The 26503-nt window shown below is 33.8% G+C and overlaps 1 protein-coding gene across 1 annotated transcript in view; it reads left to right on the top strand.

The window, feature by feature from the left end:
* The window catches only part of LOC124540136 (sodium-dependent noradrenaline transporter-like), a 69177-nt gene that overhangs the window by 31713 nt on the left and 10961 nt on the right, over positions 1-26503 (top strand). The window contains exons 2-8 of the mRNA XM_047117582.1: positions 8179-8261; positions 13592-13653; positions 14291-14401; positions 15293-15455; positions 19446-19493; positions 25535-25618; positions 26006-26128. Coding sequence (XP_046973538.1) covers positions 8207-8261; positions 13592-13653; positions 14291-14401; positions 15293-15455; positions 19446-19493; positions 25535-25618; positions 26006-26128 — 646 coding nt within the window. The 5' untranslated portion in view covers positions 8179-8206. The remainder of the gene's footprint in view (positions 1-8178; positions 8262-13591; positions 13654-14290; positions 14402-15292; positions 15456-19445; positions 19494-25534; positions 25619-26005; positions 26129-26503) is intronic.

Below are 26503 nucleotides of genomic sequence, written 5' to 3'. Positions count from 1 at the left end.
TCTGTGGAACCAGTTTTCGCCGGCGGTTTTTACAAACCGATACGATTTGGGAAAAAAAGAGCACCGCACCTGCAGGCCCCCGGTATTGCAGATGTCCATGGGCGGTGGTGGTCGCTTTCCATCAGGTGAGCCGCCCGATTGTTTGTCCCCTATAACATAGAAAAAAAGATGATTTTCGACGGCTCACTCTACTGTAAGCCGCGCAAGAGATCAAAAAACATAAGTTATTAAATATTCTTAATCATTAATGTTACTTTGTTAAATGTTTCTAAAGTCGACAGGACAACCCATTGCGCGAGTTCTGTGTACTATATAAATGTTTCTGGGTTAGCTGTCTATCCGTTTGTTACGATAATGATCCGCTTCAGCTACAGGAAGGGATTTGATTTGATTCTGCCTAAGGGCCAGCCTTGTACGACCTTAATTTTATGAGTAAGATATGAGAATTTAGAATAATACAATATTACCAACATTATAAATATAATTATACTAGTAGCATGTCAAATAACATAAGTGAAAGTGGATGAAAGATTGTATGTAAATTTGTCATTAGTGAAGTTAGAAACATGAAAATCTGAACATGTTAGGCTTATTCCAATGAGTTAAAGACAATGATAAAGGATGTTTTTTAATTCATCATAAGATAATGAAAGTTAGAACAAATATTTGTATGGTAATTCGAAAATATGGAAGACGTAAAGCTTATCTGAGTAACAGTTAACTGTTCAAATGTTTCTGACAAATTAACCACCTAAGTTGGTGTAATTGGGATAAAATACAAAAAATTTAACTCTTTTTTTCGTGATTTAAGTTTGATAGTTATGTTGTCATTAAAAAAAAAACACATAAGAAGATGGCTTGTTTTAAATTTAAAACATAAATGTAATTGTTGATTCTTTATTTAAAGTATATTTCCTCGCAAATATTTCGTTCGTTTACAGGGAGGGAGGGCAGGTAAGCACGACAAACCCACTGCGATTTAGAGAATATATCAGTATTTCATCCGGCGGATGCAGGTTTCCTTTCGGTATTGCTACTAAACCGTGCGCTGAATGTGATCAGTGAACTTAGTAAAGGGACTCGGTTAAGTCCTCCCTTTCCTTTTTAATTTTCATAGAAGAAAGGAGGTTTTCTCTATGCTTTTCCAGCGTTATATTAATATTTATCTAGGTATGTATAGTCAAGGTAAGAAAAGGTTCGTCACCTTAAGATCTGTTTTCGTGTGCTCAGTATGGGCGATAATCTGCTTTACCGGTCAAGAATGACATATTGCGTCGCAATGATTCGATGTTTAGATTCAAAACGTACTAAGAGCTAAAGACTTGATAAAGGTATTAAATTGCAAACTGACAAAGGTTTTCTTACTCTGGCTGTACATGACCGCAATAAAATCATAGACTATTTGTTAAAGTATACGAATTCCACTTACGACTTTTAGTATTATTTATTTAATTCCTTTTATCGTAAATCCAATGTATAATAAATACTTGTTAACTCTATGTCTGGTTGTCTGTCTGTTAATATATTAAATAAACAAAAAGTACCGAAAGCGTTTGATTTTTTCATAATCTCAAAGAATAGTGTTATCTACGATACGATGAACATACGGCTATATATTAATGCTAAAACTATGGTTTTAATGGTAGAGCTCTTGATATAATTGCTTTATACTTGAATCAAAGAATCTAACAGGTGTCTATTATTGTGATAAATTCTTTTGCATCTATGTCAATAATTGGTGTTCCACAAGGATCAATTTTAGTACCTTTTAATTTTTTGGTCTTCCTTTTTATGTTAAAGGTATTTGTTTTATTAATTGTGTTGACTGTCGGGAAACAACATAATTATGTTGATGTGTTCGTGTCGATTGTTGGTGTGTGAGAGCAGCTCGAGTATACTTTGGTTACATACGTAGAATTATGTCTTATGGCTTTTGAGTAACACAACCGATTTTGAAACTGTTTTAATATTACAAAAAGAATCTTGTATACTTAAAAACATAAGTGAAAGTGGATGAAAGTTTGTATGTAAATTTGTCATTAGTGAAGTTAGAAACATGAAAATCTGAACATGTTAGGCTTATTCCAATGAGTTAAAGACAATGATAAATGATGTTTTTTAATTCATCATAAGATAATGAAAGTTAGAACAAATATTTGTATGGTAATCTCAAAGAATAGTGTTATCTACGATACGATGTACATACGGCTATATATTAATGCTAAAACTATGGTTTTAATGGTAGAGCTCTTGATATAATTGCTTTATACTTGAATCAAAGAATCTAACAGGTGTCTATTATTGTGATAAATTCTTTTGCATCTATGTCAATAATTGGTGTTCCACAAGGATCAATTTTAGTACCTTTTAATTTTTTGGTCTTCCTTTTTATGTTAAAGGTATTTGTTTTATTAATTGTGTTGACTGTCGGGAAACAACATAATTATGTTGATGTGTTCGTGTCGATTGTTGGTGTGTGAGAGCAGCTCGAGTATACTTTGGTTACATACGTAGAATTATGTCTTATGGCTTTTGAGTAACACAACCGATTTTGAAACTGTTTTAATATTACAAAAAGAATCTAGTATACTTAAAGATACAGTCAGTGGATATACTTCACAATGCGTTTATAAGAATACAGTCAAATTCGAAAGAAATGGTCACAATCCTAGTATAGACATGAGGAGAAAAGGTAAACTAGAGTTAAAGTTAATACATCCTTTTCGGGGCACAGCATTCGTATAATAAGTTTTAGTTTATAATAAGTCTTAATTCCAGGTATTTTAAGTTGGTCTGTTAAAAATTTAGAGCTCAACACCAAAAAAAAATAAGGCATATTTCTCAATATAAGATTATATTAAATATAAAAAAGCTTGAAGTAGGTATATTTTTATTTTTAGAATTTATTATAAATTTAATTGTACGTGGAAAAAAGTAACTACTGAGTAACTTTGCTCATCTTTTGGGTAGTATATACAACTATACTAATATTGTACATGGAAAAGCAAATCTGTCTGTCTGTTAATCAAAATTGAAATTTGTTATGAAGGAAAATTGAACTCCAAGGTAGAACATCAGATATGTTTTATACCTTATGCAATTTTTGCGGTATTTAAGAAGTTACTCTTACACACAATGACATAATATAACTATCGGACTTGGGAAAATATTTCGTTTAATGACTCTATAACATTTCCCTTATATAGGTATGTCATTAAATGGTCAATTTTTAATTTAAAGACAGGAATCCCATAAAATGTCCTTTCCAGAGAACCATTCGTTTTTACTACCAAGAGCAGATACATCTGTCAGTTTATGTCGACGCCGTCTGTTGCATTATGACCAATAAAATAACTCCTATTATATTAATACACGTCAATTTATTACACTCAAATGAAATATATATGAACAAGAGAGATGAACATAATGATCGTCGAAAATGGTAGTCGGAATTGAAGTCTGTTAAAATCATTTATAATTAAAGAAAATCAATAAATAAACCTTAAGTAAGATAATTATATGTTTGCTATGATTATAATAATATATAGAAATTTAGTAGGTATATAGTTCTACTTCGTATAGCATATGGCAGACAAATGTATATTGTTATAAAATCGGTCGAATCGAAATATAATAGAGATCGTTTCATGATCGATATAATTAAATAGAATGGGTTGTTAAAGGTCGAAATTAAATCAGAATAGAATAAGGAACGAACTATTTACTTTATAGTTAGTAGAATCGGCCTCTTAATATATTGGAAAATATAGTACTAAAATGGGCATGCCCCAAGGGTCAATATTAGGTCAATTCTATTTTTTGGTATATGCAAATGTCTCAAAATTGAACAATAATTTGAATCCAGTATTTAGGCCGCTGATAAGAAGTAGTCGACCACTAAATTTGAGCTCTAAAATCATTTAATAATAATAATAATATAATACTGACATAACAATAACAAAACAATATATTTTTTAATACCTTTAATAACGTCACCTCAGCCATATTTGGACATCATATATCTATTAAATGATTTTTAAATTAAATTCTGCCGTTTAGAGCCGTTTGAGAACTTATGTTGCATATTTAACGAGACTAAATAGGCATCATATAATTTCTTGCCATTCTTCATTCGTTTAAAAGAGATACGAATGATGCAAATGTATAATATGAATATTTCTCATAGGAAACATCACAATTTCAAAGGATCTTTTCATTCCATGGTGTGCGAAGGAAGACAATTGTCTCCACTCCCTCGACTGTAGACGGGAATCTTAAAACTTTGTTTTATACGTTTCAAGTCCAGATTTTAGTATTTTTTTCCGACTAAGATGCAAAAACGCCGTAAAAGTTTCAGTATCAGAGATTTATTGTGACGCTTATTACATTTATGATATCGAAGTGGGTGTAGTTGTATTAGTAATTTGTACTGATATTATAAATGCGAAGGTAAGTCTGTCTGTTACCTTTTCACACTTAAACTGCTGAATCGATTTAGATAATATCTTGCATGAATATACCTATTTTGAGTCCTGGCTAGGGATATTTGGTATTCTTTGTAATTCACCCCTTGTGGGGGTAAAATTGGAGGTGATGATATATGTGATATAGGTAAAGTTGTATATGTAAGTTCTGATTAAAAGAGTGACACAGAGGACAACGTCTTTAATCTTAAGATGATGCCTTATGCCGAATAGTTATTATTCTTAACTCGCAAATGTCTATGGGCGCTGGTGAACACTTACCATCAGGTCGCCATTTGCCCGTCGTTTACTTTAACTTTACTATAAAAAACGGTGGTATAAAAAATTTTACGTCATAAATATGAAATTAATTTCGAGTATGTAAATAGCTACTTGATTGAATTGTATTAATAAAATAGACTTGCATAATAAATAATATTTTTTGGACGCTTTCTCTGTGTCAACAACAAACAACACCAACATCAACAACCTGTAAATTTCCCAATGCTGGGCTAAGGCCTCCTCTCTCTCCGAGGAGAAGATTTATAGTATATTCCGCCACGATGCCCCAATATAATAGTTACACATGTGGCAGAATTTCGTAGAAATAGTCGCATACAGTTTTCCTCACTATGTTTTCCTTCACCGCCGAGCCTGAGACAATTTATAACACAAATTAACTATACAAATATTTAGCGGTGCTTGCCTGGGTTTGAACCCGTAATCATCGGTTAAGATGTATGCATTCTAACCACTGGGCCATCTCGGATGTTTTGTGCGATTTATATACCTAATAATGTAAATTATATAAACTACAGTATTCTCAGATCCACCCTGTCGTATGTACACATATCTCGCATGCTTTTATGACAAGTGGTAATAATTCTCCGAAAGTTAGTGAGATTGCAATGTCCATATTAGAAAAACCAACATTTGGCATATCAAAACTCATGTTGACACATCCCAATTAGTTTTACTTTGCCGCTCTCGAGATCGTTAGTCTTAGCGGACTTCGAATAGATATGATCAAGTAAAAGTAATTAAGAAGACGCAACGGAAATTAAACAAGCATAAATAAATAGTCAGCAAAGCGCCAACCTGAATTAAATAAATATTTTTTGACGGACGAATTATCGTCTAATACCCTCATTAAATATAATGTATCTCATTATTTTATAGTAAAGCGTATACATATATACATATAACAAATAGAAATCCACAAGGATATATTTTCAATAATAAACAAATAATAATAATAAAAAGAAACTAAAACATGATTTAGAAAAAAGTTCGAAGCAACCAAACTTCGCGCCAAAAAAGTGAACCCAAATATATATATTTTTAAAGTTAATACTTTAGGTATTTAGGCGTTACATTATTTACATATACTCTAACTTAGTAACTATAACATTACTAATTCTGAATCTATACGTAGATCTATTAACGCAGGAAGGCTCTCCTCTACGTTCAATTATTATTGGTGTGAATTCATATGTGTGAGTGACACTCGTTCTTACTAATTATCTTAGTGTGTGTGAGACGACAGCAAACGAAATAAAATTAATTATGTTTATTTTTAAATGAAATTAATTAATTTAAAATGATACGCATTCATGACTGAATAGATAACATCACATTAATATAAATTCAAAAGTAGAGTATATATGAATTTGTTTTTTTTTACAAATATAAGGCCAACGTACTCACCTGTTTTTGTGTCGCATAAAAACTTTTTACTTTTGAAATCCGTTAACCCGATATCTGATGGCATGTTTGTCACAGCTCCGGTCTCTTGGGCCTTAATCGAAATTGATGAACTTCACCGAAATGTTTTCGTGTTTTTTTTTGTTCATTCATTATTTATCATTTTGAATATAGAATTAGTTTTTTTTATCGTATCTTTGATTACGTCGTTTTACTTTGTTACAAAAGGGTGTTTAATTAACGCAGAATCATAATTATTAAAAAAAATCTTTATTCGAAACATTAAGCTGAGTCTACATGTATGTTAAAATAGTTATTTACTTATTATTACATACACACGCGTCACTATTTCTAGATATTTAATAATATAATTGAATTAAAACTGTTTTAATAATTTTCAAAAACAAGCAAAGCTTTGACTAAATAAATAATTTGTTTAATAATCGCGTAAACACGGCCTTATAGTTACAGCAGTCTCTTCTATCCTTTGCAATAGAAACTTAATTAAAATGCAAAAGTATAACTATGGAGACCAAAAGCGTTTAAGTACTAAGAACTAATTTGGTCTCCCACTCGATTTCTGTTGAGAAATGATTAATGTGATACGCTATTTTGATACATATGTTATTTAAATGCTATACATATTAAGGTCAATATCGCATAAATAGTTCTGAATTGAGTTTCGAATCATTATTGGAAAGTATAAAACAAAGTCGCCTACCGCTGTCTCTCCCTATGTATGTTTACCTAGATCTTTCAAATTACGCAACGGATTTTGATGCGGATTTTTTTAATAGATAGAGTGATTCAAGAGTAAGGTTTTTATATATAATACTTGGACAATATAGTTATGAAACACTGATAATTTTAGAAAATTCTAATGTGACAACGTATACAAAAATAAACATTCTTTAGTATATTTAGTATTAGTATTGTACCCGTGCGAAGCCAGGGCGGGACTCTAGTTTATTCTAACACAATAGTTCTACGGTTTTTGCATAGTCTATTCCAACCACAAAAGGACAAGAGCCAAATAAACAAGATTTGACGTTGATTCGACATGATATGCTGAATGTATTTTCGAAAAAATGGCTGTTTGAGCGTCAATGACGCTTATCGGAATTTTATTAAAAATAAAATAAACAACAACAACTGCTAATTTCCCACTGCTGGGCTAAGGCCTCTTCTCCCTTTCGGGAGAAGATTTGTAACATATCACCACGCCGTTCCAATGCGGATTGGTGGAATACACGTGTGGCGGAATTTCTGTGAAATTAGACCCATGCGGGTTTTCCCGCGATGTTTTCCTTCATGATCGAGCAGGAGATAAATAATAAGCACAAATTAAGCACATGAATATTCAGTGGTGCTTGCCGGGGCTTGAACCCGTAATCATTGGTTAAGATGCACGCGTTCCAACCACTGGGCCATCTCGACGTATAATAATTAAATATTGATCAAGAACTGTGAGTAGTGTTATACAATATAGCTGAAGTATTGGCAATGCGATTTGATTTATTTTTGATTTAGGTAAATCAAAAACTATAAAAAAGGTAAAGGTAGATAAAGAATTGTTTATTTTTATTCCTTCTTCGAATTAAATCAAATCAAATCAAAATATACTTTATTCATGGCTTTTACAAGCACTTTTGAATCGTCATTTTACAACTATATTAATTGTAGCTAAGGACAGTAGATTCTACCGAGAAGAATCGCCAAGAAACTCAGTGGTTACTCTATCGTATAATTATTAATTGGATGAAACTATCTCCTTATGGCGACTTCCTATATTTGAAGAATCGTATTTAAATAGAACAGTAACTGATGATTTTTTAGTGCCATAATAAGAGCTTTTCATCCTTAATGTGATTTCGAAAGGTTTATTAGTAATTTATTCAAAATGTTTTCACACCACATCCTATCTTTTTTCAATTTAATACATAAGAAAGAGATAGCAATAATATTCTTATCCTAAATTGACTTTGTTAATTAATAAGCATATTTGTTTCAGTGATGATGGAATACGCGTAGCCGACGGCATGGCGGGTATGCCGGTACTGGGTAACAGCGTGGGCGCGGGGGAGCTGCGGGAAGGTAAGGCTGGCGAATGGTAGGTGGTACTCCCTAATCTAATGTGGTACCACTGTACCTTCATCCAAGTATGAATTCATTCGAATATAACAGAGTGTATCATAATCATAACACATAGCGTGTTAGTAGAATTGACCCCTGGATTATATTTCGTCGCGACTGCTCGCTAATGTGTTTACATTTGAAACTTAATAAACTTACTGTATATACAAGCGGTTCGACCGCGGAACTTCGCGTTTATTCAATACTAGCTATGCCCGCAACCTTGCACGCGTTTGAATTTAACAAAAAAAAACTATTGTAGCCTAAGTTACTCCTTATTGTATCAGTTATCTGCCAGTGAATGTCCCGTCAAAATCGGTCCAACAGTTCCAAAGATTAGTCGGAACAAACAGACAGAGAGTCAAAAATTGTAAAAAATATTATTTTGGTATATGTACCATGTATACATAAATATGCATTGAGTAGAAAAGGGCTATATTAATATAACAAACAGACATTCCAATTTTATTATGTGTATAGATATTAAAAGGTTCAAATCAAATCAAAACAATTGATAATATATTTCATTGTAAACTGAAAGTTATTCATCTACATTTGACGCTGAAATTATGAAACATTTTTGAAATTATTTCTTTAAAGATCTAAATCAAATCCTATTCCATAAACGGAAGATGAAGAGAATGTCACATAGAGAGGTGGGTAGATTATTATGATTTTAATGGCAACGAAATAATTAATTTTAAAAATATATACTCGTTTAGTACAAGTGCTGTGTACTAGTCAATCGTTGAGAGTCGGTGTAAAATTATTTTAAGCAAGTAAACAGTAACGTCACATCCGCCAAACGATTTAATATTTTTCATAAACATCAAAATCATAATAATCTATCACAGCCATAAGCTTGATGGAAAGGCATGTAAAAATGCTAGACTGATAATGGAATGGCTTATAAAGCTGTCTGCTATGTCCTGCTGGTGAATCAAATTTAGACAAACACCAAGGAGTTTTATTATACTTTCATTGGAAAATATTTTGTTTCGTCATTGGTGTCGAAGAAAGACAGAGATGCCTGATAAATGAAATTCCACCACTTTCCGATTTTCCAGTTTTCATGTTTTGAATTCAGACAGCGTGGTATGAGCTCTCGAACTGTCCATCAAGTGGCAAGGATGCATTCGGCAATCTGTGGAACATACATGCTGTTAATATACATTACACATATCTATACTTATATTATAAATTTATGAGCTGAAATGGCCCAGTGGTTAGAACGCGTGCATCTTTACCGATGATTGCGGGTTCAAGCCCAGACAAGCACCACTATATATTGGTACTTAATTTGTGTTTATAATTCATCTCGTGCTCGGCGGTGAAGGAAAACATCGTGAGGAAACCTGCACGTGTCTAATTTCATCGAAATTCTGCCACATGTGCATTCCAGCAACCCCCATTGGAAAAGCGTGGTGAATACGTTCCAAACCCTCTCCTTAATGGAAGAGGAGGCCTTATCTCAGCAGTGGGAAATGTACAGGCTGTTACTTTACTTTTATTATAAATCTGTAAGTAACTCTGACTGTCTGCTGCTCTTTCACGACTAAACCTCTGAACAGAATTTGATGAAATTTGGTATGAAACAAAACTTGAAACTTGAAGTACCTACAAGGAAGGATATAGCTACTTTTTCTGCCTAACACATGACATGCAACCCCCTAAACGAGCGAAGCCGCGGGCGACAACCAATATATATATTGTTACATCAATTTTATTCATAAAGTTAGAATAACAATATCATATAATAACATCTAACATTCTCAGAGTTGGAGGTGACCACACGTAAGAACGAAACACACTACAGCTTATTTCTCTTTGATTGCGAAAATACGGGGGATTTAACGGCGCTTACATTAAGATCTTCAGATTCAATATATGATATAACCTTTTTTATATAAATATGTTAAAATCGTAACTAAAATAGTCATGCAGAATGGTTATTTTAAATAAAATATAGTTCCATATTTGAAAACTTCCATATCATTGACTCGTTCACATTCAAGAATGCCAAACATTGACATATGTTACATCACTATTCTAGACAATACATCTGTTTAAACGTATTCAGCAATTTAGTCAATTCTGGAATGCAAAATAAGTATATTTTTGTTTAACTAAAACGTTTTTACACGTAAAGCATTTAGTTGATAATATTGTTTGTGAACTAAATTGACTCAATTGAATGTAATGGATCTTTTAAATTATGCCAATTATTATTATATCTTTATGCGTTCTTAATTCAAAATATTGCACGATGAATTAACGGTATAAATAGACTGTTTTCTTTATATGCACGAGTTCTTTATTTAAATAAATTATTTTAAAAAAAGAATGTGACCAGTTAGAGTGCTCCAGTTAGGGTAACTTTTTATGAAGTTTTATAACTGATTGATATCTTTGTATATTCAGAAGAAATTATGACAACTATTATAATATTTTTGTGCGTTCTTAATTCAAAATATTGCAAGATGAATTAATCTGTTTTCATAGTAAGCGCAAATTCTATTATTAAATTAATTATTTTAAAACAAGAATGTAAACTGTTGAGTGCTTAAGTTAGCGTAACGTTTTATGAAGTTTTACAACTGATTGATGTCTTTGTATATTCAGAAGAAATTATATCAATTACACAGGTCTGCGACCAAAAAACTGCATAGGATTTTTTTATATTTTCTTACAGATTTTAGCCTCCCAAAAACAGAAAAAATATTCAAATTATTATATCACATAAGTTTTTATGTATACTGCAATTTATTTGTTCATTGGTAATAAACATATATGATTTTTATTTGATAATTGAGAAGAAGCACCTGAGCCGTTGGCGAGATTAGAAATGTTTTAACATGTTGAGACAAGTCTAATGACGTATATCGCTAAGAATAAATCTTTTCGATTTGGAATTCCTATGATGAGGCGTGAGCAGAAAAATCACACCACAGACTGCTACTTCTGCTCAGTTGACGTAAGGGGATTCAATTCAAAAAACAAAAGAAACATAATTTATCCTAATGTTGACGTCAGCTATACGTCCAGTGCTCCATAGCTCCGAGATATCTATCCCGCAGCCACCTTCCAGTTTGGATGAATACCCCAGTTGGAGGACGAAGCTACATTGCCGGCTCCGGGTGAATCAAGCTCAGATTTAACTTTTGACGAAGAAGGATGATTTGTAGGGACTTCAAAATACTGACAATGCTTTTGGGTCAGCAGGCAGGCTATACTAAATACCCATGCTTCTTGTGCTTGTGGGATACTAGAGCCAGAGAACAGCACTGGAAAAAAAGTGATAGGCCATCCCGAGAAACTTTAAACCTGGAGAGAAAAATGTTATAAACACTACCTTGGTACCACCAGACAAGGTTTTGTTGCCCCCTCTCCATATCAAATTAGGGTTGATGAAACAATTTGTAAAATCGCTGCAAAAGGATGGAGACTGTTTCAAATATTTATGTACAAAATTCCCGAAGCTGTCAGACGCAAAGTTGAAAGAGGGAGTTTTGAAGAAAACTATGAATGAGAAGGAAAAAGAAGCTTGGGTGTCGTTCAAGGACGTAGTGCGAAAGTTTTTGGAAAATACTAAGGATCCTAACTATAAAACCATTGTGCAACGGATGCTAGCAGAATACGAAGCTCAAGGCTGCAAGATGAGCTTGAAGGTCCATTTTTTATACTCTCACATAGACTATTTTCCTGAAAACCTGGGAAAAGCTTACAGTGAAGAGCAGGGGGAGCGATTTCACCAGGATGTCCGGATATCGAGAGAAGGTAATAAGGGCGATGGGATGTCACTATGCTTGCTGACTACTGTTGGCTGCTTAAGCGAGAAACTGAAGATGAAAATAGGAAAAGGACTCGTCAAAGTATCAAGCAAAAGAAGAATAGGTTTAATAAAGAACATGAATAAGTATATGTATTAAATTAATGTATCGTTAGCTTTTAAAATAAATACTTATTATTTGAAAATTTTGAATAAAAGAGTCCTTTAACCATTTTTTTGTATTTGAATTTGCAAAAAATCCTTATGTGATAGAAAAAAATGGCCGTCATTTTTGGAATCAGCGCACTTTTAAACATATAATTCAGTAAAAATTTCTCCTGCAGCTGACAATTTTTTTTTTTTCGCAGACCTGTGTTATTATTATATTTTGATGTGTTCTTAATTCAAAATATTATACGATGAATTAACGGTTATAATTATACTGTTTTCGTAATAAGCGCAAATTCTATTTTTAAATTAATTATTTTAAAACAAGAATGTGAACTGTTGAGTGCTTAAGTTAGCGTAACTTTTTATGAAGTTTTATAACTGATTGATATCTTTGTCTATTCAGAGGAGGTTGATTCGAACGGGAGTTTTGTTGACTTTCGATAATTACAATTTTATCGTATAATTAAAATCTCTTTTCGAAAGTTTTAAGTCTCACCGTTTCATAATAAGGATTCATTGTAATGTTCATATGCTAGCTTAATTGATTAAAAATGTTTTACTAAGCTTTGCGGCTTTTTAGAAATTAATATAGAATAGTATAGGCTATTTGACAATGCGAAAAATAAATTGTGAATTATTGTAATCGGTGTATATTATGAGTTTAAAAATGGTTATTTATTACGGAAACTTGAAAATAATACTTAATTTATTCAAAAACCAATAAATAAAAATGCATTTTTTCAAACGTTTGTCACGTGACATAAAACGCTCCTGATTGGCCGGGCTTATAATGAAGTCACTTTCTTGTAAGCCTTGCTTTTCTACTATATGTACCACAGATTAAAATACAGCAAAGTGACGTCACCGACCCCATTGCAGCGCCATATTGTCCAAGTAGCGTTTTCGCGCGTTATTTAAATATGGAATTTTTAATATGATATTTTTGTACTAGAAATAAAAAAATCTACTTTTACTGGGTTCCTTAACCTCTACTAAATAATATTAAATGGATTTTAAAAACAAGTCAAATAGCCTATTGACGATGCTCCATGACTTTTTAGAAGTAAAGTATTGACAATATGTTCAAATGTTTTTGACGAATTTAATGTTTTAAAAAAACAATTGAAGCAAACAATGAAGTACCCAAAAATATAATTATTATTGACTCATAGCCATGTTAGTTTGCAATTATTGCTAGTAATTAAATGTACAAAATGACACAAAATGACACAAATTGAATAAAGAAATTACAATATTCAAGTATAAATATTCCTTTAAAGTCATTAAAAATTTGACAACATAAAAACAATTAAAAATGTACTCTTTATTTTCAAGACGCTTTTGATTGCAGATGCGAGCAACAGATCTTCGAGTAGTGGCTCTCGCCGTGGATCCTCACCCACAAGGGGGCAGGTCAGTAATTTGGCTATAAAAAAAAAAATTCAAACCAAATCAAATTATTGTACAGTCGGGGTAAGAAATAATTCGTCGCTTTAAGATCTATTTTCGTGTGCTCAGTGTGAGCGATAATCTGCTTTACTGATCGAGAATGACATATTGCGTCGCAATGATTTGATGTTTAGATTCAAAAGGTTGATGACTTTAAAGCTTGATGAATTTGAAAACTGACGAAGGTTTTCTTACTCTGGCTGTATTGTATGTAGATGTGCAATAAACGGCCTTATTGCTAACACAGCGATCTCTATAATGTAATCGTAAGATACAGCAAAAGTTTCTAAACTAATGAACAAAACCTCTAAACAACTAATATTTTGTAATTATACATAATATTGTTAAAAACCATATATTTATTGACACAAAAGTGCTGATATTAAGGCCGTCTTAATATCTTTTCTGTGTGTATTGAATTGGTTCTGATTAATTAATTATGAGTTATGATCTAGTTAAATGTAGCTATTCTGTAAATTTCTAACTGTATATATAGATTCAAAAGATTATGACAAATTTCTTAAGTAAACTTAAATGCCAGTTACGAATTCATCTAGTCCCATTTCGAGTCTATATAAAGTTGATTGTGTGTGTGCTTTAGGAGCAAGAAGTAGATGTCAGCTGTCACAGACCAGACCTGACCAGCTCGCTACCATCTCGACAACGCCCCACGAGCTACGAAAGAGACTACCGCGAGAAAGTTCCCACTGTGGTAAGATGACTTTTTTGCTTAATCATCATCATCATCATTTACTTGGTGATAAGGCATACCCGTCTTAAAATCAAAAATCAAAATCAAAATCAAAATAAACTTTATTCAAGTAGGCTTTTATAAGCACTTTTGAATCGTCATTTTACAATTAAGTGAAGCTACCACCGGTTCGGAAAGTAGATTCTACCGAGAAGAACCGGCAAGAAACTCAGTAGTTACTCTTTTTTAACATTTAAAAAATACAGCGTCATGTTAATTAAATACAATTATTTCAATTAATGTATCCTGCTTGGAAGTCAACAGGTATTAACTCCACGCTTTTTTATCATCTACAAAATCTTGTATCGAATAGTATGCTTTTTCTACCAATGTATTTTTAACAAACGATTTGAATTTACTAAACGGCAAAGTTAAAAATTTCTGCGGAATTTTATTATAGAAACGGATACCTTGCCCCAAGAAGGATCCATTGACTTTGCGGAGTCGGAAACTTGGCGTTATAAGTTTATCCTTACTTCTAGTGCATATACAATGATTATCACTGATTTTATCAAAGTGATCAAAAGTAATACTTAGTATTGTTGTGCTCCGGTTTGAAGGTTTATTGAGCCCTCCAAACAGGCACAAGAGATATAACATCTCAGTCCCAAGATTAGTGGCACATTAGTGTTGTAATGAATGATAAATATTTTTTACAGTGCAAATGTCTAAGGGCGGTAGTGACAACTCAATAAAAGGTGGCCACTTTACCCGTCTGAAAATAAAAAAAGATGATGATCATCAAAATCTCGGAGTCATTGTAATAAAGTTTTCTAAGAAATGTTTCAAAATAAAAAAAAACCGGATCCATAATCAAAATCCTCATGTGACATCATTTATTTTTTTCTACAGGCAACCCTAAGTGGTGCAAATGTGGTAACACACACAGCTCCGTCATATGAGGAGCAGCGCGCTAGCCCTGCACTGCTCAGCAGAAACGCTGGTGGGACGCCTGGCGGACGCAGCGTACGGGATGACGGCTACTGCTCTGCTGGCAGCACGCCCAGGGCTTTCGGTTAGTGACCACTCGTTATTTATTGACAAACCGTAAAACAAATGTCTTGCCTCTCGTTTAAACTTTGAAGACTTTAGAGAAAATATTCATCCAAGTAACATTTGTACCAATATTATCAATGCAAAACTAACTATGTCTATCAGTCAACTTATCTGGTACACTTTTCTGGCTAACTCACTGAACCGAGTTTGAAAAAGGAAGATTTTCGAAGAAAGCTCGAATCCCAAGGAGATAGGCTATTTCTCATACCTAAAACAAGCAACATTTGGAATTTGGATGGTTTTATTATGACACGTCCAATAAAGGTTTGACCTCAACATAATCATTTGATCATGACAAACAAGTAGTACGTAGAACTTTGTCGGACTGACCCCTTACTAAGATCAATAGGCCTGTTATGGACGAACAGTAAACAGGTAGACGCGCAAATACAGCTAAGAGGCGCTGTGAAGTGGCAATAAGTCCTTTACGTCACCGCAATTTAGGTACAGCTGTACGGCTCTGGAAGAATTCATTTCGTTTCTCACTCGGGACATGTTGACGATTTAAGATGAAACGCGATTTCGATACGTGTATACTTTGTATTTTATAATTATAAGAACCAATCATCTTTACATAGTATAAAACAAAGTCGCTTTTTCTGTCCCCATGTCCCTATGTATGCTTAAATCTTCAAAACTTCGCAACAGATTTTGATGCGGTTTTTTTTTAATAGATAGTGTGATTCAAGGGGAAGGTTTTTATGTATAATATATGAACAATATAGTAAAGAAACACTGATAATTTTAAAAGTTTCTAATGTGATGTCGTAAATAAACAAATTCTGTAGTATATGTAGTATGAGTATTGGACCCATGCGAAGCCGGGGCGGGTCGCTAGTTTGTTTTATAAAATATGAAATTTAATTATTTAAACGTATAACTAGTACTTGCCTCCCTACTGCTTTCAAGAGTCGTTTCAGTTTAATATTTTTAAATTGGTATTTTTTCTTCTTAAATTAAAACATAATGTAAAAACGTCACAAGTAACAGTACCACAAAATCAAACAATACTAATCTTAAATGCAATTATATTAAGATGTAATATATGTACTATTTCGGACTAATATCGCTTATAATTTAAATATATATAAAATTAATTGTTCTTCTTGGAAGTTGTTTGAAAACCAATTATCCGCGTTCCATTCAATCGATCTGCATTCACACAATCACCCGGAGGTGGAATTTTTTCGCATTGGCATCCCATTATGGATGGTGCGAATACCGACGTTATTGAAGACTTGACGGTATGTTATGAAAGGCATTTCACGCTTTGAGATCCAACGGTCAGGTATGCTGGCGGCCGTGGTAGGTATCGTCTTTTACTTTTTAATTCTGAAAGGTTTGTTTAGATATCGATTATTTCATTCATTCATTCATATCGAATCGTTAATCGTACGGTATAATGTCATTTGGCTTCCTGTTTTGGGGTAATTCAACTTATATCTTTAAGATATTTTATAAATCCAAACTCAGCTCGATTAGATATAAATACATTTATTTAACAAAATAGGTTCGACCGGCATAATTCCAAGTTGTACAATCAATCACCCTTAATTTTCATGATAACCCCGTTCAAAACCCCGATTCTTACCACCGACCGCTCTCTTCTGTTTTTCTTCTTTTTTTTTCTCAATCTGTCCAGACATCCAATTGGTCAGCCGATCAAAGTCGGTTTTCTTTACCAGCCAGCCACGACGCAACAGTGTTACCATCTCTAAATCAGAATAACACAATTAAAATCATCACAGATATATGTGAAAGAAAAACCAATTTTAACGTAATTTAAGAATGTCGCTTCTAAATATGTAGGTACCTGAATACTTTAAATATTTTTCTAGAAATTCTTAAGTATGTTCAATTTATACTTTATTTGTCCGGTAGTAGTTTTCTTACAATTATTAAGACCTCTATTTTCAACCGACTTCCAAAAGGAGGAGGTTATCAATTCGTCTGTATTTTTTTTTTTTTTTTTTTTTTTTTTTTTTTTGTTACCTCATAACTTTTCTCTGGGTGGACCGATTTTGATAATTTTTTTTTTGTTTGAAAGGTAGTGCTTCCCGTGGGGTCCCATTTTTTTTATTTTTTTTTCCGACGATGGTATCCATGTGAAAACGACATAAGTCTTAAATTTGCATTATGTATATGCGTGACAAATAGGTGAATAACTGAAAATCACGTTAACCAATTTTGATAATTCTTTTTTTATTATAAAATATATACTTCAAGGGTAATTTGGTGAAAGTTTGGTAAGGTTCTGAGCACAGGATCCATGACAAAGTAACGGAACGGAAGGGAACGGAACAATTCTGAGGAGCACGTTAGCGATACTCGGTCGAATCTTTTATTTATAGGTTATTTGGATATTTGAGTCACCTTCCGTAATGTGGTTGTGTTTATGTAATTATCATAGTCGAATATTATAATCAACTAGCTACCCACCCCGGCTTCGCACGGGTGCAATACTGATACTAAATATACTACAGAATTTGTTTATATACGACATCACATCGCAAATTTCTAAAATTATCAGAGTTTCTTTACTATATTGTTCATGTATTATATACACAAACCTTCCCCTTGAATCACACTGTCTTTTAAAAAAAACCGCATCAAAATCCGTTGCGTAGATTTAAAGATATAGGGACAGAGAAAGCGACTTTGTTTTATACTATGTAGTGATGGAACTCCTATACGGCTCGCAGTTAGGGTGCGATATGGGGCAGAATTTCTTACTATCTTTAATCAAATTTTGTGTATATGATGTGATGTCATATGATGTACGAAATATAGTTGGTCTTTTTCAAAGTTTTTTTGCTGAGTTCGATTACAGCTCTTTCGAGGGATCCTTGTAGTTTACGCCGCGTGACGTATTAAATCCGCATTTTCGAAAGTCTATTTTTGCTTTATTCGCAAGTTTCCTTTGAAATTGTCCTCGAAGTAGTTTCTGACTCATATAAACGGAACGCTTAATCTATCCATATTAAAAAAAAAATATATAAAACCCAATAAAACCCAATAAAACCCTACAGTATATCTATCAAAAAAACAATACGAGAATACTTTAACAAATATGTTTTTTACAAATTACCTTTTACACAATAATACACTGGATCAATCAAGGGGCTCGTATCGCTTCTTTCTTTTGAATGTTGGGGCAAGGGCACCGTGGCTGACACCGGCTCCAAATATACCAATAACTATAACTACATTTTATAATCGTTAATCGACTTTTAAGTAGTCTAATATTTTTCATTTCATTTAACTTAGGAAGACTCTAAAAAATATGTTGAATACGCAATTATTTTTATTACTTTTTCTTGCATATTCATTTGTTTTAAAATAGTGTTTTGTTTGAAGTCGGTTTTTCTTTTTGTTAAAATTTTATTTATGAAAGATTTGAACTATTGTCTTGATTTTGTTTTGTTAACAATGTCAAAATCAAGTAGATTCAAATATTTATAAGTTTATACAGAAACGAATAGCGATCTGATGATGAATTTGTAAGAAGAAGAATGTACTCCAAGAAATCGCGAGATCGGAACGCTTAAACAAATGGTCTGACTGTATATATAAAGTAACAGCCTGATTTTTTGAAATTTCCCACTGCTGAGATAAGGCCTCCTCTTCCATTAAGGAGAGGGTTTGGAACATATTCCACCACGCTGTTCCAATGCGGGTTAGTGGAATGCACATGTGGCAGAATTTCGATGAAATTAGACACATGCAGGTTTCCTCACGTTATTTTAATGCACCGCCGAGTACGAGTTGAATTATAAACACAAATTATGCACATATATATAGTGGTGCTTGCCTAGATTTGAACCCGCAATCATCGGTTAAGATGCACGCGTTCTAACCACTGGGACATCTCAGCTCTACTCTCTACTGTATATATAAATGAACAATAATAGACAACTTTAACACATACTAATTGTAATTTTTGTTTCAGATCATAAGTCAACCAAAAGTTCCGTAGTAACACTCTCATGTTACAAAAGTAAGTACCTTTTATAACAGAACGCTTCCAATTTTCCACTCAACTTTTTTCCAAATATACCCTTTTCAAGACGACTAGTCCATTTAGATATAAACTGAGTGTCGAAGAGACTCTAAATTTTCAGGTGCTTAATTTTAGGTTGTAACTGATATATTGTTCAACTTTAAAGGAAAACATCGTGGAATGTGAAATAGGATATATGTGTTAGATGATATTAAATCAGCTAAATATTATATTTGTACTAATATTGGATGAGTGTAATTCTCCAATCTTTCTCTTTAAGGAGCCTTTGCTCATCATAAAGATTTCAACTGACTGTTACTACCTTTTTGTTATGTATAATATTGAGTACAATGTTATGATTATAAAAGGTAGGGTACTTTTTTACTTTGTTAAATAATAAAGTGAATTAAGTGGGTGTGTTAAAAAATAGTGTGACACAATGAAGCTATATTCGGAATTACATGGTTAATTACAAGCTCATGTGTTTTCTTCGTTCCTACGAACATAATAGTGGCGACGTATGGTAAAAGTGATCAAAATGGACAAAAAAGCAATAAGTTTTGATGAATTTAATCCGGGCACGGCTAATTGGGACAATTATATCGAAAGGTTAAAATTCTGTTTCGAAGCAAACGGAATCATCGTGGACACCGTGAAACGTGCTAACTTTTTTACAGTATGTGGTTCACGCGTATACGAAACTTTACTTGCATTAATTACGCCCAGGAAGGCGATCGATGTGACGTTTACGGAGATAGAAACTATATTAGGCAAACATTATAGTCCGAAACCAAATGAAATATCAATGTCTTTCAAGTTTTACAAACGCGACCAAAAGCGCGGGGAACCAGCATCGTCATACATAGCTGAACTGAGAAAACTAAGCTCCGGTTGTAACTTCAGTGACTTAGAAAGAATGCTACGGGATAGACTTGTGTGTGGAATGTGTGACAGTAGGTTGCAATACGAACTATTGAAACGAGAAAATTTACAATATCAACATGTGGTAGATGCAATGTTGTCATCTGAAAGTGCGGGACGTGACGTTCGAGTAATCCAAGCAGCGTCTACCAGCTTTACTTCCGAGCTGGCGACACACGCCACGACACCCGAAGGCGACGCCCCGGAACCGATGGAAGTTAATGCAGTGCAAACAACACCTAATTTAAGAATGTGTTTTCGTTGTGGAAATCGGCACCCGGGAGAGTGTCGGTTTATTAATGCCGTTTGTAGGTATTGCAAAAAGAGAGGGCACATAGAAAAAATTTGCATTAAAAAGAAGAAGTCTACTAACAGAAGTGTTAATTACACAGAAGAGTGTGACGACTATTTAAATGGCATTTATAATGTACAGAGCACAAGCCGCATCCCGCCAATTGAAGTAGAAGTGTTTTTCTTCGACATGCCTGTTCGCATGCAAGTGGACACAGGAGCTAGCTTTACCCTAATTAATGAATACACCTGGAATATGCTTCGTCAACGCCTGCCGTGTAAAAAGTTACAACAAGTTCAGCTATCTCTACGAACATGTAATGAAACTCCAGTACACATACTCGGACAGGTTACAGTACCAGTACAGTATAAGAACATAGAGCAAAGCTTGGATGTTATTGTTGCTAAGGGTAGCGGACCAAATCTTCTTGGGCGCGATTGGTTGGCCCCACTTAATATAATAATGAATATCAACTTTATTTCCAACGAAGATTTTTTACAAATGGAAAGACTGATTTCAAAATATGAAGAAGTATTTAAGGACGGACTAGGCACCTACCGTGGTCAGCCGGTTACTATACACACTAAACCAGGGACAAACCCAAAATTTCTTAAAGCTCGCCCTGTACCATATGCAATCAAAGCGCGAGTGGAAAAAGAGATAGACAGGTTGGAACGAGAAGGAGTCTTGAAACCTATATCTTTCTCAGAGTGGGCTACACCGGTAGTTCCTATTTTGAAAAAATCTGGTGAAGTGAGGCTGTGCGGAGATTATCGTAGTACGGTCAATGAAGCGACAGAATCTGATACTTATCCAATGCCAACGGCCAGTGAAGTTTTTGCGATAATAGCTGGTGGTAAATTTTTTACCACTTTGGATTTAGACCGAGCCTACACGCAGGTATTGGTGGATGATGAAACAGCGAAATTGCTTACATTAAACACTTCTAAAGGCCTTTATACGGTACATAGGTTAGCTTTCGGGGTTAAAGCGTGCCCCGGAATTTTTCAAAGGTTAATGACTTCGCTACTAGCAGGGATACAAGGAGTAGCAGTGCTGATTGATGATATTATAGTTTGTGGTCGTACAATGTTGGAAATGTAAGGAAGACTTGACTTGGTGTTAAGTAGAATCGAAAAGGCTGGACTTAGATTAAATAAAAATAAATGCAAATTTGCAAAAGAAAGAGTAGAATTTTTAGGGTTTGTTATCGACTCTGAAGGAATTCATCCAGCACCGAGTAAAGTTGAGTCTATATTAAACACTCCGGAACCGAAAAATAAAAAAGAGCTACAAGCATTTCTGGGGCTTTACAATTTCTATGAACAGTTTATTCCACATAAAGCTACAATACTAGAACCTTTACATCGGTTGTTAGATTCAGGGCGGGCTTGGAAATGGTCGGATTTAGAGCAGAAATCATTCTTAACAGCAAAACGTTTACTTACTTTTGATTTGACTCTTGTACATTATGATGAAAATAAGCCATTGATACTCACTTGTGATAGTTCGGAATACGGAGTAGGAGCGGTCCTATCTAATGAAATGGAAGATGGTCAAAAACGACCCATAGCCATGGCATCTCGGACATTGCATTCATATGAACGACGATATTCACAGCTTGATAAAGAAGCCACCTCGATTATGTTTGGTATTACAAAATTTCATAATTATCTTATGGCTAGGCGTTTCCGCATAGTTACAGATCACAAACCGTTACTTGGAATTTTTGACCCGAAGAAACCAATGCCAAATATGCTTTCACCTCGTTTAACTAGAATTGCCATCGCTTTAACTTCTCATAATTATGAAATCGTATATAAACCGGGATCGCAAATCGGTAGTGCGGACAGTTTAAGTAGATGGCCACAACCGGTTCCAGAGCATCCTGAACAGCAGTTAAGCGACATTCTTTTATTGGCTGAAGCACCTGAAGATTTTCCGTACGATGTCCAACATATTGCTTCTGAGACAAAACGAGACAAGACATTATGCCGGGTTATGAACTATATTCACCGTGGTTGGCCTGATAAAGTAAATGATACAGATTTGCGTCCGTTTTGGTTACACCGTACAGAGCTTTCATTACAAGATGATTGTATACTACTGGGTTGTCGTGTGATAGTACCAGACTTACTTCGACAGGCGGTATTAAAAATGTTACATAAAGCACACACTGGAATAGTGCAAACCAAAGCGATAGCTAGGAGTTATGTGTGGTGGCCTTCTCTTAGTGAAGACATCGAAACGTTAATTAGCAGTTGTTCGAAATGTTTAGAAAATCGACACATGCCTTCAAAGACTAGTCATGAATGGATAACACCTACAAGACCGTGGTCGCGATTACATATGGATTTTGCTGGGCCATTTCATAATAAATATTTTCTTATAATAGTCGATTCGTATTCGAGATGGCCTGAATTGTTTATGGTTAATAACACAACGTCGGCTACAGTAATTCGGCTTTTGAGATCAACATTTTCTACACACGGATTATGTGAAACAATAGTATCCGATAATGGCACACCATTTGTATCAAGTGAAATGAAAAAATTTCTACGTGCTAACAATATTCGACATGTGACCACAGCACCATATCACCCAGCTACTAATGGGTTGGCAGAGCGTATGGTGCAAACAATAAAAGATAAACTTAGAAAAATGGATGATTTAGAATGGGAGATAAGAATTCCCAATTTGCTTTTAACACTTAGATGTACTCCTTGTACCACAACAAACAAAAGTCCTTCCGAATTATTAATGAAAAGACGTTTGCGCACATTATTAGATACTTTGCATCCAGACAATATACAACGCAAGAAGACTGAAGAACAAATCACTAAGAATAATGAAAGTAGAAATAGGGAGACTAATGTGGAAGAACAAGTAATGTTTAGAAATTACAACCCCAGTGGCCCAAGATGGCTACCAGGAAAAATTATTGAAAAAAGAGGCCCATCGACGTACAGAGTAAAGACAAATGATGCAGTAATTACCAGGCATATAGATCAACTAATTAAAAAAAGATCAATTACTACACATCCAGAGAAAGAGGGAAGTGTAGTTAATAGTACACAAAACACAGATAATTCAGTACATGAAGAAAATAAAGAAGGAGAAAAAAGTAGTCAAGAATTTGATAGAATAATTGAGATACCAGACGCTAGCCAATGGGAAGAGATATTGGGGATTCCATCTACTTTTTCTGATAGTATAGGAAAAACAAGAAATAAATTAAACTTGCATTCTAAGTTACCATAATATCAAAGACCCTGAATTAATGAAATCTTATTATTATATTATCTTATATTTATTTAAATTTATGTTCTTTATGTACATGTATTATATACCTATAATATTGTGTACCAAATTATGTTGATTCTTAAAGTACTTTTTGTAAATTCAATATTAATCTTAGGGGAGAGGTATTTTTTTTTTTTTTTTTTTTAATATATGGCTTTTATTTGTGCCAAGAGAGCACAGATTATTTCGCCAATGTCACGTGCGATGGAGAAGACACGATGGAGATTGAACGGTGCGGTCGAGATTGCAGGCTTAAATTAATTTTAAGGGCACAATAGTAGTAGACTCTCTGTTAACCCATAACCTAAAACAATACAATATATAAATAATTAGATAAACATATTACAATATTATTAAGACATCAAATAAGAACGATCACAAAAATATTTACAACTTAATTTTATTACGCTCAATATATTTACATAAAAATTTACAAAGTGGACTAAACACACACATTAACAAACATTCAACATTAATAGGGCGAGGAACTTTGGGAGGGAGAACGTCATATACGGGGTGAAGGAGATTGGGGCAAGAAAACAGTATATGGGATAAGGAACCTTCGTCAAGGCCACATTCACACAAAGAGTGATCTCTAACTCTAATTTTACAAAGATGAACGGGCGTACATGCATGTCCAAGGCGTAAACGGCAGATAGTTGTGGTGACCCAACGTTTAGCTTGCCTGTGATGAGAAAACCAAGGTCGCCTCGGAATAACTGGTTGTAGACTTGCGTAAAATCTACCTTTAGATTTTGATGAAACTTCCCAAACAGAGTTCCAGGATTTAGGGGAGAGGTATGTTATGTATAATATTGAGTACAATGTTATGATTATAAAAGGTAGGGTACTTTTTTACTTTGTTAAATAATAAAGTGAATTAAGTGGGTGTGTTAAAAAATAGTGTGACACAATGAAGCTATATTCGGAATTACATGGTTAATTACAAGCTCATGTGTTTTCTTCGTTCCTACGAACATAATACTTTTCAAACCTGATACCCTAATACAGCTAAGCCAACAGTGTAGATTGCGTTGAGTAAAATCTGACGTTTAGTTTGTTTTTTTTTTTTGTTTTTATGGAATAGGTTGGCGGACGAGCATATGGGCCACCTGATGGTAAGTGGTCACCATCACCCATAGACAATGACGCTGTAAGAAATATTAACTATTCCTTACATTGTCAATGCGCCACCAACCTTGGGAACTAAGATGTTATGTCCCTTGTACCTGTAGTTACACTGGCTCACTCAGCCTTCAAACCGGAACACAACAATACTGAGTACTGTTATTTGGCTTTAGAATAACTGGTGAGTGGGTGGTACCTACCCAGACGAGCGCACGCTCTGTGCAAACAGAGCCCTACCACCAAGTGAGATTAAGAAAAAGAGAATATGTAACATTAAGTTGATACCTTAACTGTTAAAATTAGGACATATTACAAATAGTACATTTTAAATAATTATTAAGTGAATTTATACAATTCGATAAAAAGATCGATTAATCGATTATCTGTTCTTCAGAGGAGCCTAAAACTCAAATCGAGGAAGAAGTGTACTACAGTGAACCATCCAAAAGAGTTCGAGGGAATAGCGTCGCTAAGGCAGGTTAGTAATGACCACAATGACATATATTGATATATCCATTGTTTTTCAAGTCTTTAAATTATTATTTTCTTTGTTGTCATTATGCTATCTATGATAACACAAGTTGTCAAGTAATTTCTTTGGCATGACAATTTTTCGCATTCGAATTTGAATTTTTTTTATCACAGCTTTATGATGCTATGGTTTGTGCACTATTTGCTTAAAGCTAAACTGTTCATAAATTAAATTTGAAATTATCTAATTTGTAATATGAATTGTTTACAAAAATTAATAAATAAGTATTTTCTTGAGTGTTATATTTGTCAATATATGTATAATACGATATTGATTACCTGGTTATCGATAAGAGGAATTAGTATTATTTTTCATTCCATGGTTTTTGTCCAGAAATAAACGATGGCCGTGAGACGTGGGGTACTGGAGCTGATTTCCTTCTTTCCATAATCGGTTTTGCTGTCGATCTCGCTAACGTCTGGAGATTCCCTTACCTCTGCTACAGGAATGGTGGAGGTCAGTATCGACTAATTAATTCTATACGTATAAGTTTATTGCATTACTTGTTTATTTTTAATGTTATATAATAATTGTATTATAACATCTTTAACTTTAATATGAGTCCATTTCATAATGATTTCAAGGGAGTCGAAAGGATGACATGATGTATAATTTATTAATCTTCAATTGTTTTTAATAATGTGCTCCAAATTTAAAATAGTTATTATCTAAATTCACTAATATAGTCTTGATGTAACTATTCCATATCTAACGCCGGATGTGGATACAAGACAAACCTCTAGCCTCTGCTTGAGAAAGGAAGGTCTTCTACCTAACAGTATGACGACATATTCCCTTTTCAAACTGCACTAAGTTTCTTGTTCTCTGCTT

Source organism: Vanessa cardui, chromosome 24, assembly GCF_905220365.1.
Source record: "Vanessa cardui chromosome 24, ilVanCard2.1, whole genome shotgun sequence".
Taxonomy (NCBI): Eukaryota; Metazoa; Arthropoda; class Insecta; order Lepidoptera; family Nymphalidae; genus Vanessa; species Vanessa cardui.
The sequence above is the reverse complement of the archived record's forward strand: the minus strand, read 5'-3'. Positions and strand labels throughout refer to the sequence as shown.